Genomic DNA, 15,936 nt, shown 5'->3' on the forward strand with positions numbered 1-15,936 from the left:
GATGCTGCAAGAACAGAATACGGAGTATGATTTAAAAGGGGATGCTTGAAGTGAGAGAAATTAAAGATTGAGAGAAGAGACAGGTAGGTAAACTGTGACGTTTCTCAAGTGACTGCCGAGCCTTTTAAACTCCCCCCGGGAGAGGAGGAGGGAGACAGGATGAGAGTGAAAGGCCTGAGGTATCGCGTATCGAGGCTTGGTCCTTCTTTATAATTTTTTCATGGCTAAAGGAGCCTCTAGCGGCTTATTATGCTAATGTAGGTCAGCAGGATCTGCCTTCTGAAAGAGTAATGCGAGCCATCCGGAGAATGGACGGAAAGGTAAAAGGTTTTCTTTGCAACATTCCCCATCTATTTATTTACCACAACAAGTCAAACTTCCCATAATAGGTTTGATATTTATAAACACTATCAGGTTGTATCTGGAAGCACATCAGTTATCACCCACAGGAATCGATAGTAACTAATATGAATGTGAAAGCCTACAAAATACGAAGACGAAGTCAAGAGGTTATTCTTTTCGGCCCTTAAGGGCCAGAAGGAGACAGTGCAATCTTTTCGTAACTGTTTTGTATCTAGTTTTCGAGTAATGCATACTACCGTTACAGTGGTGAGAAGAAAGAAAAAGAAAACAATGTCCCCTGATGTAATGTGTGTACTTGCTACTTATAAAGAAAAGAAAGCACACACAAAACAATTTACACAACACAAATTTTTTTTTAAATTTAATATCATTTATGAAAAAAAAAACATACAATTCATTTCCTCCAAATTTACACTTCAAAAAGACCGCCAGGTGTCTTTGTTTAAACATGTACTAGTATTTAACAGTTTGTTTCAATCAGGTTTGATTATCCTCCAAATAACTGTGCTGGGCAGCTGGGGGGGGGGGGGAGCCAGAGAGAACCAGTTTCAAATCCTACTCACAAGATTCTGGAGAACCCAGGGAGAGAAACAGAACCACCAGAACCCGTTTGGTTCTGAAGGATGTGTCTGCAGATTGGTGAGCTATGATGAGAGTCAATAATAGAGGGTGGCCACTAGACCCGCAAGGCATGATGGGATAGGTTGGAGTGAAGGTGCAGACGGAATGTTTCAGGACATCACATCTGGTGTGTGTGCGCGTATGTGTGTGTGTGTTCGCGTTTGAGTGTATGCACGTGTGTTGTAATATGTGTGTGTGTTTGTGTGTTATGGTGTGTGTCACTGCTTGCTCTGAGTGTGTGTTATGAGATGTGCATTGTACTTAATGTGTGTGAGTGAGTGCATCACTGCTCGCTCTGCTGAGTGTCTGTGATGGAGGACACCGCCCCCTGGCCCTTGCTGACATCACTGATACAAGCCCACTGGCCGTCCATAGACTCCTTCCAGAGTGTCACCTGAAAACCAACACATACACACAAAGTATTAGCATGATATATTGTATTTTACGACATAAGCATATGAGCATTCACTTCATGACAATGTTCCTATCCTATTAGCATGTAGGGTTTTGTCGTGCGTGCGTGTATATACAGTGGGGCAAAAAAGTATTTAGTCAGCCTCCAATTGTGCAAGTTCTCCCACTTAAAAAGATGAGTGAGGCCTGTAATTTTCACCATAGGTATACCTCAGCTATGAGAGACAAAATGAAAAAAAAAAAAATCGAGAAAATCACATTGTCTGATTTTTAAAGAATGTATTTGCAAATTATGGTGGAAAATAAGTATTTGATCAATAACAAAAGGTCATCTCAATACTTTGTTACATGCCCTTTGTTGGCAATGACAGAGGTCAAACGTTTTCTATAAGTCTTTACAAGGTTTTCACACACTGCTGCTGGTATTTTGGCCCATTCCTCCATGCAGATCTCCTCTAGAGCAGTGATGTTTTTGGGCCACACGGACTTTCAACTCCCTCCAAAGATTTTCTATGGGGTTGAGATCTGGAGACTGGCTAGGCCACTCCAGGACCTTGAAATGCTTCTTACGAAGCAACTCCTTCGTTGCCCGGGCAGTGTGTTTGGCGTCATTGTCATGCTGAAAGACCCAGCCACGTTTCATCTTCAGTGCCCTTGCTGATGGAAGGAGGTTTTCACTCAAAATCTCACGATATATGGCCCCATTCTATCTTTCCGTCATACGGATCAGACGTCCTGGTCCCTTCGCAGAAAAACAACCCCAAAGCATGATGTTTCCACCCCCATGCTTCACTGTAGGTATGGTGTTCTTTGGATGCAACTCAGCATTCTTTCTCCTCCAAACACGACGAGTTGAGTTTTTACCAAAAAGTTCTATTTTGGTTTCATCTGACCATATGACATTCTCCCAATCCTGTTCTGGATCATCCAAATGCTCTCTAGCAAACTTCAAACGGGCCCGGACATGCACTGGCTTTAGCAGGGGGACACGTCTGGCACTGCAGGATTTGAGTCCCTGGCGGCGTAGTGTGTTAGTGATGGTAGCCTTTGTTACTTTGGTCCCAGCTCTCTGGAGGTCATTCACTAGGTCCCCCCGTGTGGTTCTGGGATTTTTGTTCACCGTTCTTGTGATCATTTTGACCCCACAGGGTGAGATCTTGCGTGGAGCCCCAGATCGAGGGAGATTATCAGTGGTCTTGTATGCATTCCATTTCCTAATAATTGCTCCCACAGTTGATTTCTTCACACCAAGCTGCTTACCTATTGCAGATTCAGACTTCCCAGCCTGGTGCAGGTCTACAATTGTGTTTCTGGTGTCCTTTGACAGCTCTTTGGTCTTGGTCATAGTGGAGTTTGGAGTGTGACTGTTTGAGGTTGTGGACAGGTGTCTTTTATACTGATAAGGAGTTCAAACAGGTGCCATTAATACAGGTAACAAGTGGAGGACAGAGGAGCCTCTTAAAGAAGAAGTTACAGGTCTGTGACAGCCAGAAATCTTGCTGGTTTGTAGGTGACCAAATACTTATTTTCCACCATAATTTGCAAATAAATTCTTAAAAAATCAGACAATGTGATTTTCTCGATTTTTTTTTTTCATTTTGTCTCTCATAGCTGAGGTTTACCTATGATGAAAATTACAGGCCTCTCTCGTCTTTTTAAGTGGGAGAACTTGCACAATTGGTGACTGACTAAATACTTTTTTGCCCCACTGTATATATTATACACACTCTGTTATATACAAAAAGTATATAACAGGGTGTTACTTTTCAGGTGAATCAAGGTTTAGTTCGTTTTCTTGTTTTTGGTCATGGTTTTCAGTTAAGTGCTATACATACAGTATATATTTATATATTTATAAAGCCAGGCTAGGCTCTCTCCGCTAGCCATTCTCTATTTTTATTTCCTCGCTATTGTGTGTGTGGTGTGGTGTGTTACCTTGTTGTCGCCCCCGGAGACGGCGAGGATGTTTCCAGTGATGGACCAGCTGACGTGCCAGACGACGTCAACAAACTTGTGGAGCAGCTTGGGCGTCCAGGTGTTCCCTGTCGGGTCCTCACACGTCCAGATGAACACCCGCCCATCCTGCCGGAGATCAGACACACGTTGGTCAACTCATCCAAATATCAACCTACCCACATTTAACCTGCTTTCAACCGATATCGAACCATGCAGATTCCCTATTCAATTTCTGAAGCGGTTCAGTTGGTTAAAACATACATTATGTTGAAAATACGCTTCAAAAAGCAGTACTACAATATCCCATGTAAGAGCTAAGTCAAACATGGAGGTTGACTCCTCACCTGTGAGCAGCTGGCGATGGTGCTGGTGGGCAGACCAATAGAAGGAGCCCAGCCAACATCTCTCACCCAATCGCTGTGAGCCTCAAGCTTCTGGTCCTCCTTCCATTGGCCATCTTCCTCCCTGGGGGGAGAGGGGGGGGTGGCAAGATCACAACAGTGAGCAACGGCTCTGATTAATGTGCCACATTAACCTATGAATAATGTGTAGGATTTTTATATAACATAAACATCGTGACCTACTTCCAGAGTTTGACCAGGTTGTCGCATCCTCCAGAGACAAAGCGCTTGACGTAGTTTGGTTTCTGTCCTGACGGCTGGTCCACTAGACTGCCAGGGACCACAGCTGGAGCCCAGCTAACTGCGTTGCAGCCAATCTGAATAATAAACCACACCCACCAACTCATTAGAATAAAATATTAACACAAACCCATTTCAATTAACCCCAACCACTAACTAAGACACCAAAAATAGAACCTCTTATTTTCTTATACAGAATAGTTTTTAAACATAATTGAACTGTTCGACTGAGACCGAGAGAGTAAGAGAGACACTGACTGTGTGTGCATTGCTGATCTTCTTCACGTCCCACTGCTGTTCTCCAGTGAAGGTGAGCAGAGAAATGGCGCCGTCAGAGCTCCCACAAGCCAGGATCAGACCAAAGTCATATGGTCCCCAGCACACCGAGTTCACTGTACACACACACGCACACTAAATTATCTAATTGGAACCAAAGAAATGATACATCGTGAAGTCTGACCAATTATTGAGGAACACAGCAAGCCAGATAGATGGTCAGTCAGACAGTCAGTCAAACAGTAATACAGATTGGTCAGTCAGACCTACAGCTCCCCACCTGAGGACTCGTGTCCTGTGTATTCGTACATCTTGTCCCAGGAGCCGTTCTCCTCCTTCCAGATGATGACCTTGCGGTCGTACGAGCAAGAGGCCAGGATGTTACCGTACATGGGGTGGGCCCATGCCACCTGCCACACAGGACCCTCATGGCTGAGAGGTAAAAAGGGGGAGAGAGGTGGATACAAAGGGCGTGGGGGGGGGGGGGGGGGGGGGGGGGGGGTTGGGAAAAGAGATGGAGAGGGACAGCCGGAAAGATGAATGGATAGAGGAATTCAAAATCTTGTTAACACTAAAAACATTCAGCAGAAGGGTTTACCAGCAACCAAATAATAGTATGCGGCTCACCCCCTCAGGTCTGCCACCAATATCTGCCCTCCATTCCTGACATCAAAGATCTTGACGGTGCGGTCGGATGAGCAGGTGGCCAGTCGCGTGCCATAGTAGTCCATCTGGGCATCGTGCTGACCGGAAAAAAATTCATATTCACTACTTGGAGAACAGAAACAGACCAAGAACATCTCACAAGCAGATGTTCACTCTCACTGTCTAGGAGACACTTGGTTGAGCTGTAACTACAAAGTCCATGAATTTGGAAAGCTCTTTGCAATATTATCTCCCTCTACTGGAACTTTTTGCACTAGCACTTATTTACAAAGAAAAAACCTTTACTCACATACACATACTTTTGATTCCTAGAGCTACTCTGAGGTTTGTCCAATTGCTTGTAGAAACCTCAGTTTTCTACTGAATGGTTTGCTTGTTCATTTACTATGGATTAGAACAAGCCATGATTGCAATAAGATTGCACAATTTGAAAGGTTAAAGTGGTTTGTGAATAAAGGTGGGATAGCCTTTTAGATTCTCTCAAGTAACTATTCCAAGCTTCATGTCAATGCATTAAGCATATCAAGATACCGTTGTATCTACATATTTGATGAACCATATAGGTGCATGGCGTGTCCTGTATATTGATTTATAGATACTGGCAGATTTATCTACGATTAATAGCGACAGTTACCTTCTATGAGTGATACGATAACAGAAACTTACAATCATGTCCTCATGCGAGGTATCCACTGTGTTGATAACGGAGACCTGCATTACGGTGGGAAAACAACATTAATGCCATTTATATAGAAAATGATTGCTTTGATTGACTTGCTGAAGTGGTCTTTAGCCATTATGCTAACAATAAGTAGCAAGGGTTTAAGGAGACAACGAATTACACAACCACATTCAAAACAGAAAGGACAGCCATTCAATGTAATTGTGTGTGTTTTAACACAAAACTGCATCTCTATCTATCTTACCATGATTGTTGTTGTGAATATTAAACCATAGATTAGGTTGATTCCCAGTGAATAAACCCAACAGGGATATTTCGACGTGGCAACAAGTTCAGAAGGCGCTTCCCGTTTCGTACGTCATCACGTCGAACCGCCGGAAACGATAAACTCTGACCAAAGGTTCCGCACAATGAGAACTTGTTGTGGTCATTTGCCATTTGAGGTCTTGAGTAAAACGATATTCCAAATTGGATGGACAACAAATACACACGCATGTCCATATAAAAAACGAATGACCTGAGGGGTATTCCATCAAAGTCGTTGACGAAGGCGGGGCTTAGTTGATTAAGCCCGGTTAGAACTAACGCCAACTTCCTCCACTTGAGGCTTAGGCCATTCTATCAACACAATTCAGCCGCGCTTTGTTAAGGTTAATTCAAACCAGGCTAACGTTGTCGTGTATTACGTGAGTACGTGACCTTGAGTGTCGATCTATGGATAAAAGGTCCGAAAAGGCACGAGCGGGGTTCTTTTCCAGCGGCGAACAGAAGCTGCTTATCGAGGTCTACGAGGACTACAAGCACATAATAACACAAAAAGGGAACACGGTCATCATTAATAAAAACAGGGATGCCGCCTGGCAAGTAATCGCCGATAGGTTGAATGCGTGAGTAGTATTAAGCGTATCATATTTTAATTAAATATTGACCATAGTATTGCGATAAGGAAGATTGTCTCGAGGTAACGTGTCAGACTTGAACCCGGGTCGTCCGGGGTTCAATCCCGACGCGATTAGTAATTAAGGAAGTATTACTGGAGAATTCAACGAACTTTTCATGCCTGTATTTTCCATTTCTTTGAAAAGAGAGGCCTAGTAAATGCAGCCAGTAAAAAAAATCTAAATTGACTAACCATAGTATTTATCTCAACAGAAGTGGTCTTGGCAACGACAAAAGAACATGGATACAGGTTAAAACCAAACATAAAAACATATTGCAGAGTGGTAAGTAGCCTACATTGGAATAGAGGCATAGAGGAAATTGTTAAAATTGTGGTTAATCTTGAGTGTGCTATTATAGCAACAAAGAAGAAAAGTGACAACCTTAAGACGGGTGGGGGGAATCCACCAAAGGGCCTCACTCCAGCCGAGGACCTGGTTTTGGCCCTCAACCGGGGACGACCATTAAAACAAGGTAGGCTATGGCTGACCGCATGCTTATCCTACCAATTGTCATTCAGTTGGCTTTATTTTAATTGTATGATTTTCTTGTTTCTGATGACACCATAGAATTGGTGGATCCTCCACCTGAGGATGTACTTGGCCAACAAGAAGTGAGTATTTAGTTTGTTTCTGAACATGCACATTTTTTCCCTTCAGGTTTACTAATTGTTGTTCTTGCAGGTTAAACAAATGTTCACATTGGATGAACCAGATGAGGAGGCCTTGTCTGCTGTCACCGACGTATCAGATGTAAGTGGGAAAATGTATAGTCTTCTTGGCATTTTTACATTCTCAAATGTCTTTAATAAGAACAACCACCTTCTGTAGAGCATCCCTGAGACGAGACGAGCAGCAGGACAAAATGAAGTGAGTAACTATACTACTATACACATTGGTACCACAGTACATTTGTACAAGCTATTCTGACCTATTTGTCTCACAGGATGTCAAGGCCATTTACAAAAGGCACCTCCTGCTTGATATCGAGTATAAGCGACTGAAAATGCGCAAAGTTCAGCTTGAAATCAAGAAGCTGGAAAAGGAAGTAAGTACAAATTGAAACACTGCACAGGTTCTTGTGTTTGGAATGTATTTAATTGATATTTTATTCCCACAGCTCCGGGAGGATTACTAAATAAAAATGCATTTAATGAAAACAAATGTGGTCCTTTTTTTGTGCTCCTGGGGAAATTGTAAGACATATTTATTATATTAAAAGTCAATTATGACAATCTCAGGACGCGAACTCGGGCCGGCCGCACCAAAACGCCAGCGCTGGGCCACTCACGCAACTGATGGTTCCCGACGGCGGTAGAATACATGTAATGACAAGTAAGTGAGTCACTCACCTACTTGCCATTTAAGTGATGAATGATGAACACTATTATGGAAACACGCCATCAGAGGCACATGTTAACAAAATCTTATTACACAGATTGTAATGGATAGTGAAACAACGTTATATAAAAATGTTTTCCCGCTACCCCGGCCCTAGTCTTGCTGTGTTAAATTGGCGAACTGTTCCTCTGAGAGGCTACTAGAGCGCCTGGTCGCTGGACCTGTGGGGGAGGCTTCGTGTGGGGGGCAGGGGGCTGCCTTTAGAACAGGGTAGTCAGCGTCCTTGGGGGACCCAACGACACAACGCTCATCCGAGTTCGCTTTGAAGGAAATAGTTGAGTATTGAAGAGCGGTGGAGGGGTGGGTTGCAGTGACGTAGGTCGAAGAGAAGGAGTTGGGCTCAAGAGGGCGCCGTTGAATCTCCTCATATATATTGACTTCCTGGGTGGTGAGGTTAAAAAGGAAAAATAAGGCACGCAGACACACCGACACAGACAAAACACACACAGACACAGACAAAACGCACACGACACAGACAAAACACACACCGACACAGACAAAACACACACACACACACTGACAAAACACACTGACAAAACACGTATGTACGTATACATACATACCTCTCGTTTCTGTCCTTCCCTTGGGTTTCTAGATGAAAGGTCTTGAAACAAACAAGATGATTGGTTCTTGAATCAATTATTAACTTCATTTAGTGTTGTGTGGTGTAGTCTGGTGTGGTCAAGTAGCCTAGCGTGTGTGTGTGTGTGTGTGAGTGTGTGCGCTTACATTTCCATGTTCCTAGACTAACTAGCATCACCATCAGCACCCCAGCAAAATACATCACTATGTTAACCGGCTGTGGCAGCCAATCCTTGGAGATGTCTGTGAATGCAAATCCACAGTGTTAGCATGGGCTAAACTCTGCACCATTACTTTAAGGCTAACTTTCAATACAAAACCAAATTAATCATGTTATTAAGTCTGTTCACCAGTGAATCGAAGAAAAATTACTTCACACCTTGACTATAACAGATTTACTTTAAAAAAAAAGTATTTTCCACTTGCAAAAACCACTTCCCCTCTGCTCTGAAACCATCCGACCACAACGCCCCTGTGTTCAGCCCACATAGACGTGAAGGAAACTATATGTACTAATCTTCTAATCTATACTAACCTTTACATAATCCGACTAAGATATGCTTACATACCTACTAACATTCTCACTAACCTATGCAACTGCTGTCCTATGTTCTCCTGTCCTATGGAACGTGTAACTGGTTCTGTTCTGGCCTGATACTCTAACCCTATACACTGAACACCCTAAACGTAACCCTAACCATGACACATCCCCACCCTGGTGCTGTGAGGTCCAGGATAGAAGGAGGGAACCAAACTGGTCCTGTCCCGGCCTAGTGATGGTGACTCACCGAAGGTCAGATTTAATTTGCTGTGGATTTTTAAGGTTCTGTCAGAACTCTCGGAGTAGCACCAGTGCAGCCCCTGGTCCTGCTTGTTCAGGATCTTGATATTTATGGTGAGGGTCTGGTTCTGCTTTGCGTCTTCCATGCAATACCTTCCGTTTCTGGGTTGCGTGGTGTTCAACATGTGCTGACAATATTGCAGTGGACCCTTACAGATATGCTGGACCCCCGAAGAGCCAGAGTAGTTACACTTGAAGGTTAGATTTTGACCAACCTCCAAGGTCTGGCTTTCCACTGGGACATCTGCAAGTGGGAGGACATGGGAAGACAGACCCATTGGTAAGTATAGATTAGTCACTAAAGATCCCATGCCACATATCACAAGAATAGTTGCTAAACCAGGTGTCTCCGCTCTCTAACAAGTAAACATGTTCTCTGATTGGATGGTTTCATTTCCACCTCACCACTGTGATAGCCAGTGTGAGCATGCATCACCAGAAGGGTGCTACTATTGGTAGTGGAAGATTTGTCCCCAAAAAACCCTCAGAAGTATGAGTGCCTTGAAAATCCCTCTGTAGATGCAACACATTAATATCATTACATACACACCCCCTTCTGTTTGATTTAAATAGTAAGTGAATTAACACTCACTTTGTATCCATACTTTTTGGATCAGGACGATGTGGCTTGAGTGGTTGAACCCACACCAGTAAATTCCATAGTCCTTGTTTGTCTGGACCTTGATCGACATGGTCTTTGGTAATATTTCTTTACATTGAAATTCACCTTCTGCTTTGCAAAAGTATTTGTTGACCGCCTTGAATTCATCAGAATAGTCACATTGTACCGAGACTTCCTCTCCTTGACCAGGACAAAGAGTGATTGGTCTTTGGCAGTCTGTGAATAAAATTTCATTTTGAACACACGTTGTCCTTGTGGGAAATGCCAGGATTTGAATCAGTGCTTGCCAACCATTTCGGGCCTGTAGTCCCATTTGTATGTCCCTAACTGACCCCATCAACACCTTGCCTGTCTGTTTGTTTATATCGTGAGCTTATAAGACCTCTCAGACCTTGTTGGTTTGTCAAAAAGCAAATATCTATAGTGTTTTGCATATCAGACTTCCCGACCCACAGGTTGGGAAACACAGATTTCAATGCACTGCTACAGTCAACATAGATGCACACCAGAATACAAGCATACGGTTAAATACATGACCAGGAACCATCTCACACAAACCATCTCATAAATATTTATACACATGTATCATGAATTCATAAAGCAGAAAGTAAAGTATAAGATATTCCCGCCATAAGAACTTGACTGACATATCTTGTCCATTGTGTAACTGTTTCACATTAAGATCCACGATTGAAAACAGAACATCTCTTACCGTCTTTTACTTCAAGCGTTATGTTTCTTGACGAAAAGCAAGTCGAGTCTCCTTTCTCTAGTTTGACAATTTTGACATTCCCGTTTTCCTCTTTATGGAGCCTTTTGGTATTATTAATGTCACAGGACAGATTAAAATGGTCAGCGTTGCTAAAGAACACACTTCCTCCCTGGCATCCATATACCTTCGGCAGAGAACCTGTCACACACATCATTGCAGTTATAAGGTTATTGTTATCTGATCATTTATTAACTGTTAAATGTTAATGAAAGTTTACAGAATAAGCTTTTCTTGTAAGTTATTAAAATGTTGTTGCAGTTTGAAATTCTACTGCTTGCCCTTGCTTAGACCGGCAATGCATAGTCTGGCATGGTAAAGTGCCTGCTGCCAAGCAAGGTTTCAGCTCACTCACAAAGCCATTGGGACAGCTCATGCTCCAATAAACCAAATACTTTGCTGTTAAGAGTGTGCAACAAGTAATGCCGTTCCATCACCTGTGGTCATGGGGAGAAGAAGGAGAAGCAAGAGACTCCTCATCTCGCTGGTCCAGCTCTACAGCTCCTAGACTCTGGAGGGGAGCTCCAGAGAAATGAAAGACAAATACCACCAATAAAATGTATTCAATACTACAATACAAATAATCAATTTAATTATTGCTAAATACTAGAGTACGAATAATCATTTAAATACTTACTGTCATAAAAATAATACTTTACGTTCTCAATAAATACTGAAGTAGGGAATAATCAAATTTTGTCCACACCTTGGTATTACGAGTAATAGAAGTAGTGATTAATACATCAGTGCTTCCCTCTCTCTTTCTTTATCTCTCTCTCTCTCTCTCTCTCTCTCTCACGCTCTTCCTCCACCACCAGCAATGAGTCCGACCTTTTTCTCTGCCCTAGCTTGTGTATTAGCTACCATAACCTATTTGTTAGCTGCCTTGACTTATTTACTTGTTGATTAGAAGTCTTAGCTCGCTGTGTTGAAGTTGTGTGATGATTGGCTGATGATAAATAGTTGGGTTTAAATGTTAATTGGAGCAAAAGTGAACGGCTGAACAGGAAGTGAAAACCAAACGTTCTGCCTCCAAGCAGCAAACATGGCATCAGGCTTTATCAGACATGCTGCTACGCCTTCAACGGAAGTAACCTATATAACTCAAAAGAAACACAGATCACAATCCCTTTCAGATTGTAATCTCATACTGTTTCAACTAACTGAGACAATCAGGGTAATACTTCTTATAATAAAACATCAACAATAAGCTCAGAGACACAGAGCATATTTAAACCCATATTTCTGCCTCGAGTGTGCCTTCCTCTCTATCACTGCCTATATGCACACATTCACAGCATCGGTATCCACGTGTTCTCTGTTGTGAGATGAGAACACTTTGGAATGACCAGACTGCCAGACGTCTCTCATCAGGAGGATTGTGATGTAGGGGAGTGGCGGTGTAGGAGGGTGGTGGTGTAGTTGGTGGTGGTATAGGAGGGTGGGGTGGTGATGTAGGAGGGTGAAGGTGAGTGGGAATAGTGTAGGATGGCAGTGGTGTAGTGGGTGGAGGCGTAGAAGGGTGGTGGTTCAGTGGGGTGGCAGTGTATGTGGCTAAGTGGGGTGGTGTATCAGGGTGGTGGTGAGGTGGGGATGGGGTAGGAGGGGGGTGGTGTAGAAGGGTAGCGGGCGATGTGGGAGAGGGAGGGGTGGTGGTGGTGTAGAAGGGTGGGGGGATATTTAAGAGGGTGCTGGTGTAGCAGGGATGGTGAAGTGGGTGGTGGTGTAGAAGGGTGTTGGGGGTGTATTAGGGTGGTGGTGTAGTGGGAATGGTGTAGGAGGGTGGTGGTGTAGGGGCATGCAGGGACGAGGTTTTGGGGAGTGTAAGTGTTGAAGCAGAACATGGTCGAGATACCATCGGCAACCTCCACCAAGTTCCCCTCATCACTGTCAGAAACACCTTTCCCTGTCTGATTGCCTTGCCTAATTGGTCCATGCCCGCTTCTCCTACTCTCCGATTGGTCCTTATTCACTTTCTTTTTCTTCTTTTTAACAGCAGTTTAATCCGACCCTACTGTGTTATCATGTTTCTGAGAGACGGAAGGAGAATGCAGTAGATAGCTCCATGTAAACACTGCTGTGTTAATGGTGGGAATACGCTCTGATCCATTGATGCCAGCGTCTTCTCTGAGATAAATCATGTTTTGTAGTGGACTCTGCAATCTGTCAGTCCTCCCTGCTGCCAGAAACAGGAATCTCCGGGCTCATTACAAAGCACTAATGGAAAACGGTAGATTTCAGTAAAATCAAATGGTGCCTCCATATTTTCAGGAAAATTATATTTTCCATATGGTCAGCAGTTTGGTTACATCTATGTTCCATCGCTCATTTCTCCCATAATGTTTTTCATCAATAAAGGACGTATCTAAGATTCAACCAGAATGGCTTCTGCACTCTTACTGACTTCGGTTTTTAGCACTAGTGTTGAATTTAGAACCCACTGCTGAAATGTACTTCTGATATGATTATTATTCACCATCACTAAAAGGAACATGTATCCGGTATACATATATTTTGATACCTACAGCAATCTGCACTCTGTTTTGATACTAGAAGAGACATCTTAGATGACAGTTGATTCCGTGCTGTGGTCTGTTTTTTTTTCATTCATCAACAGATGATATGATGCTTCCTCACTGCTGAGGGCCGCCAGGACCTGAGTTGCTCAACGTCACTACGATACTTTAGATGTCTTGCTCTGACTGTGAAGCCCATTGGTTTATCTTCATATAGAAAAAAGGGTGAGCCAAGAATAAATATAAAGAAATCTGCAAGCAGCGATTATTGGGGGTCAAGCCTTGTGTGGACGATCACGACCCTTATTGTTTTTATCAATAAGGGTTGTTTGTTTATATCATGACAATCAAGGAAAAGCCTAAGCTTAGGTCTGTTGATACGCGTACAAACTCCTTGATGTTACCTTTAACCTTTCAGAATCATACAACTTTTTGTAACAATACATTCATGCCAGGCGTGAAACATAAGGCATGTAGGCTCTGTCCGAAAGTCATTAAGTTGATTATTAAAAGGACCAGTTCAAAATTCAAATTATTGCAGCTCTGGCATATATTGACTGTTTGACCTGCGTCAAAAATATACTGCACACATACGTTTATAAGCCTACCTTTGCATTTTTCATAGGATTCTAGTGGCTTTGTTATTTATTTTACATACCTTATAATCAGATTGTGACTGTAGGTCAAAGGGGTCAGGGAATATGCATGTTAACAATTTTCTCGATTATATTAAATTGCTATAGCGCCATCATTTCATGGTATAAATGTTATTTGGCCGTCTTGAGTCACCCTCTATCGTTCTTGAAAGTTTCCAAAAAAAGCCGACTTGGGGTTGGTGGCCGTACCAGAGAGAGTGGCAGATTAAAAATGAAAAAGACAACAATCACTATGTGCTTGGCCCCTTAAAAATAAATTATTATCAACAAACCCATTTAGCTTCTCTGACATAGTTAAGGAGAGAGAGAGAGAGAGAGAGAGAGAGAGAGAGAGAGAGAGAGAGAGATGAGAAGCCAGAGAAAGGGATAGGAGTTTTGAATTTCTTTATTTTCCCTTTAGACAAAACAAATAAACAAAACAAAATATAGAAAATACAGAGTAAAAGATACCTGATACCAAATCCCAAACAATGATGATTATAATAACTTAAAAAACAGTCTTAAAGTATCTGTTCCCACAATCCTGGTAGAGGAGGGGTTTGGTCTGTTCTAGTCGTGTCTAGCCTGGTCTGATCTGGTCTGGTCTGGTCTGGTCTGGTCTAGTCTGGTCTGATCTGGTCTAGCCTGGTCTGATCTGGTCTGGTCTGATCTGGTCTGGTCTAGTCTGGTCTGATCTGGTCTGGTCTGATCTGGTCTGGTCTAGTCTGGTCTGGTCTACCCTGGTCGGATTTGGGACTGATTTTCCATCGATTTAATGAGTTAGTTCAACTGATCATATTATTGTATTACATGTAACACTCTTCACCTTCAATTGGTTGTTTAGCATACGGTGAATACTATGAATAATGAATGTTGACTGATGTTGTTTTATTTACATTCAACTTAACATAATTGATTGATCCTGCCTGCACTGTTTATTATTGTGTATGTTAGATTACATTAAGCCAGTGTATTTTATTCCTGTTTGCATGTTAAAGTTACTTGTCTGCACAATAAAGTCAAATGGTCGCATGTTAAAGACAACTGGTCGCATTTTAAAGAAACATGGTCGCATTATCAAGTCACCTGGACGCATGTTAATGTCACCTAGTTGCAGTTTAAAGTCACCTGGTCACACCTAAAAGTCACATAGTTGCATGTTAAAGTCACCTGCTCTCTTGTTGAAGTCACCTGGTTGCAGGTTAAAGTTACCTCGTTGGATCTTGAAGTGACCTAGTCGCAATTGAAATTCACCTAGTTGCTTGTTAAAGCCTTCTAGTCAAATGTTAAATACACCTGGTCACAGCTAAAAGTCACTTAGTTGCAGGTTAAAGTCACCCGGTTTCAGATCTAAGTCAACTGGTCGCATGTTAAAGTCACCTTGTTGCATATAAGTAGTCCCATGTTAAATTCACATAGTTGCAGGTTAATGTCACCTGGTTGCATGTTTAAGTCACCTGTTCACAGCTTAAAGTCACCCAGTTGCAGGTTAAAGTCACCTGGTTGCATGTTAAAGTCACCTGGTCACATGTTAAAGTCACCTGGTGACATGTTAAAGTCAGCTGGTCACATGTTAAAGTCACCTGGTCACATGTTAAAGTCACCTGGTCACAGCTAAAAGCTAAAAGGCCGGTGTGCCAGGGTTCCCCACAGCCCGCTCAGTTGAATGACCATATAAGGCATCTGGTGCCACTTCAATAAAGAGAAAGAGAGAGAAAGAAAGAAAGAGAAAGATAATTTAGAGAGAAAGTATTCTTAAAGAGCTACTGACCCCTGCCCTACCCCGTCACATAAACACTTTTTATCCTTTCTTTATCTCTCCTCCATGCTTTCTCTCCCCTCCTCTCTTTTGCCCTCTCTCCCCTCCAATGTGTTTTGCCTCCTCTTTTTCCCCTCCATGCGAGGTAAATAGCTTTCCTAGAAATATCCCTCCCACCCTTCCCCTCTCTCTCTCTCTCTCTCTCTCTCTCTCTCTCTCTCTCTCTCTCTCTCTCTCTCACCAGTGATAAGAGA

At 42.7% G+C, this 15,936-nt stretch overlaps 3 protein-coding genes across 5 annotated transcripts; 1 reads left to right on the top strand and 2 right to left on the bottom strand.

Moving 5' to 3' along the window:
• Nucleotides 1-722: 722 nt before the first annotated feature.
• sec13 (SEC13 homolog, nuclear pore and COPII coat complex component) lies at nt 723-5,990 on the bottom strand. The gene is made up of 9 exons (XM_079748661.1): nt 5,864-5,990; nt 5,604-5,648; nt 4,899-5,014; nt 4,552-4,703; nt 4,254-4,387; nt 3,939-4,072; nt 3,699-3,819; nt 3,334-3,480; nt 723-1,378 (listed from the first exon to the last, which is right to left on the bottom strand). The coding sequence occupies exons 1-9, from the start codon at nt 5,864-5,866 to the stop codon at nt 1,268-1,270; spliced, it is 963 nt and encodes a 320-aa protein (XP_079604787.1). The 5' UTR covers nt 5,867-5,990; the 3' UTR covers nt 723-1,267.
• A 246-nt stretch (nt 5,991-6,236) lies between these two features.
• On the top strand, nt 6,237-7,620 carry LOC307084329 (uncharacterized protein; the record flags this gene model as incomplete). The annotated part of the gene is made up of 7 exons (XM_079748665.1): nt 6,237-6,506; nt 6,772-6,842; nt 6,919-7,032; nt 7,128-7,171; nt 7,242-7,310; nt 7,389-7,427; nt 7,504-7,620. Exons 1-7 carry the CDS (start codon nt 6,334-6,336, stop codon nt 7,618-7,620), a joined length of 627 nt encoding a protein of 208 aa, XP_079604791.1. The 5' UTR covers nt 6,237-6,333.
• Nucleotides 7,621-7,661: 41 nt separating this feature from the next.
• LOC307084323 (uncharacterized protein) lies at nt 7,662-11,705 on the bottom strand. Of its 3 annotated transcripts, none has more exons than XM_079748659.1 (8): nt 11,479-11,705; nt 11,210-11,294; nt 10,716-10,913; nt 9,974-10,219; nt 9,329-9,625; nt 8,688-8,783; nt 8,522-8,562; nt 7,662-8,339 (listed from the first exon to the last, which is right to left on the bottom strand). In XM_079748659.1, the coding sequence occupies exons 2-8, from the start codon at nt 11,250-11,252 to the stop codon at nt 8,052-8,054; spliced, it is 1,209 nt and encodes a 402-aa protein (XP_079604785.1). In that variant the 5' UTR covers nt 11,253-11,294; nt 11,479-11,705; the 3' UTR covers nt 7,662-8,051. The 3 variants fall into 3 exon arrangements, with proteins under 3 accessions (XP_079604785.1, XP_079604784.1, XP_079604783.1); XM_079748658.1 differs by having other exon boundaries at nt 11,410-11,705; XM_079748657.1 differs by having other exon boundaries at nt 11,210-11,705.
• Nucleotides 11,706-15,936: the final 4,231 nt, after the last annotated feature.

This window comes from Pollachius pollachius, assembly GCF_949987615.1.
Source record: "Pollachius pollachius genome assembly, chromosome: 12".
NCBI classification, from domain to species: Eukaryota; Metazoa; Chordata; class Actinopteri; order Gadiformes; family Gadidae; genus Pollachius; species Pollachius pollachius.

Excerpts from the sequence above, each read along its gene's own strand:
- LOC307084323 (XM_079748659.1), bottom strand. The coding sequence starts at position 11,252 with ATGAGGAGTCTCTTGCTTCTCCTTCTTCTCCCCATGACCACAG. Across the intron at positions 8,784-9,328 it reads CAAATTAAATCTGACCTTCG|ACATCTCCAAGGATTGGCTG; the intron begins GTGAGTCACCAT and ends TTGCATTCACAG. Across the intron at positions 8,563-8,687 it reads TAGTCTAGGAACATGGAAAT|ACCTTTCATCTAGAAACCCA; the intron begins GTAAGCGCACAC and ends GTTTGTTTCAAG.
- sec13 (XM_079748661.1), bottom strand. Across the intron at positions 4,704-4,898 it reads TTGGTGGCAGACCTGAGGGG|CCATGAGGGTCCTGTGTGGC; the intron begins GTGAGCCGCATA and ends TTTACCTCTCAG. Across the intron at positions 3,820-3,938 it reads AACCTGGTCAAACTCTGGAA|GGAGGAAGATGGCCAATGGA; the intron begins GTAGGTCACGAT and ends CTCTCCCCCCAG.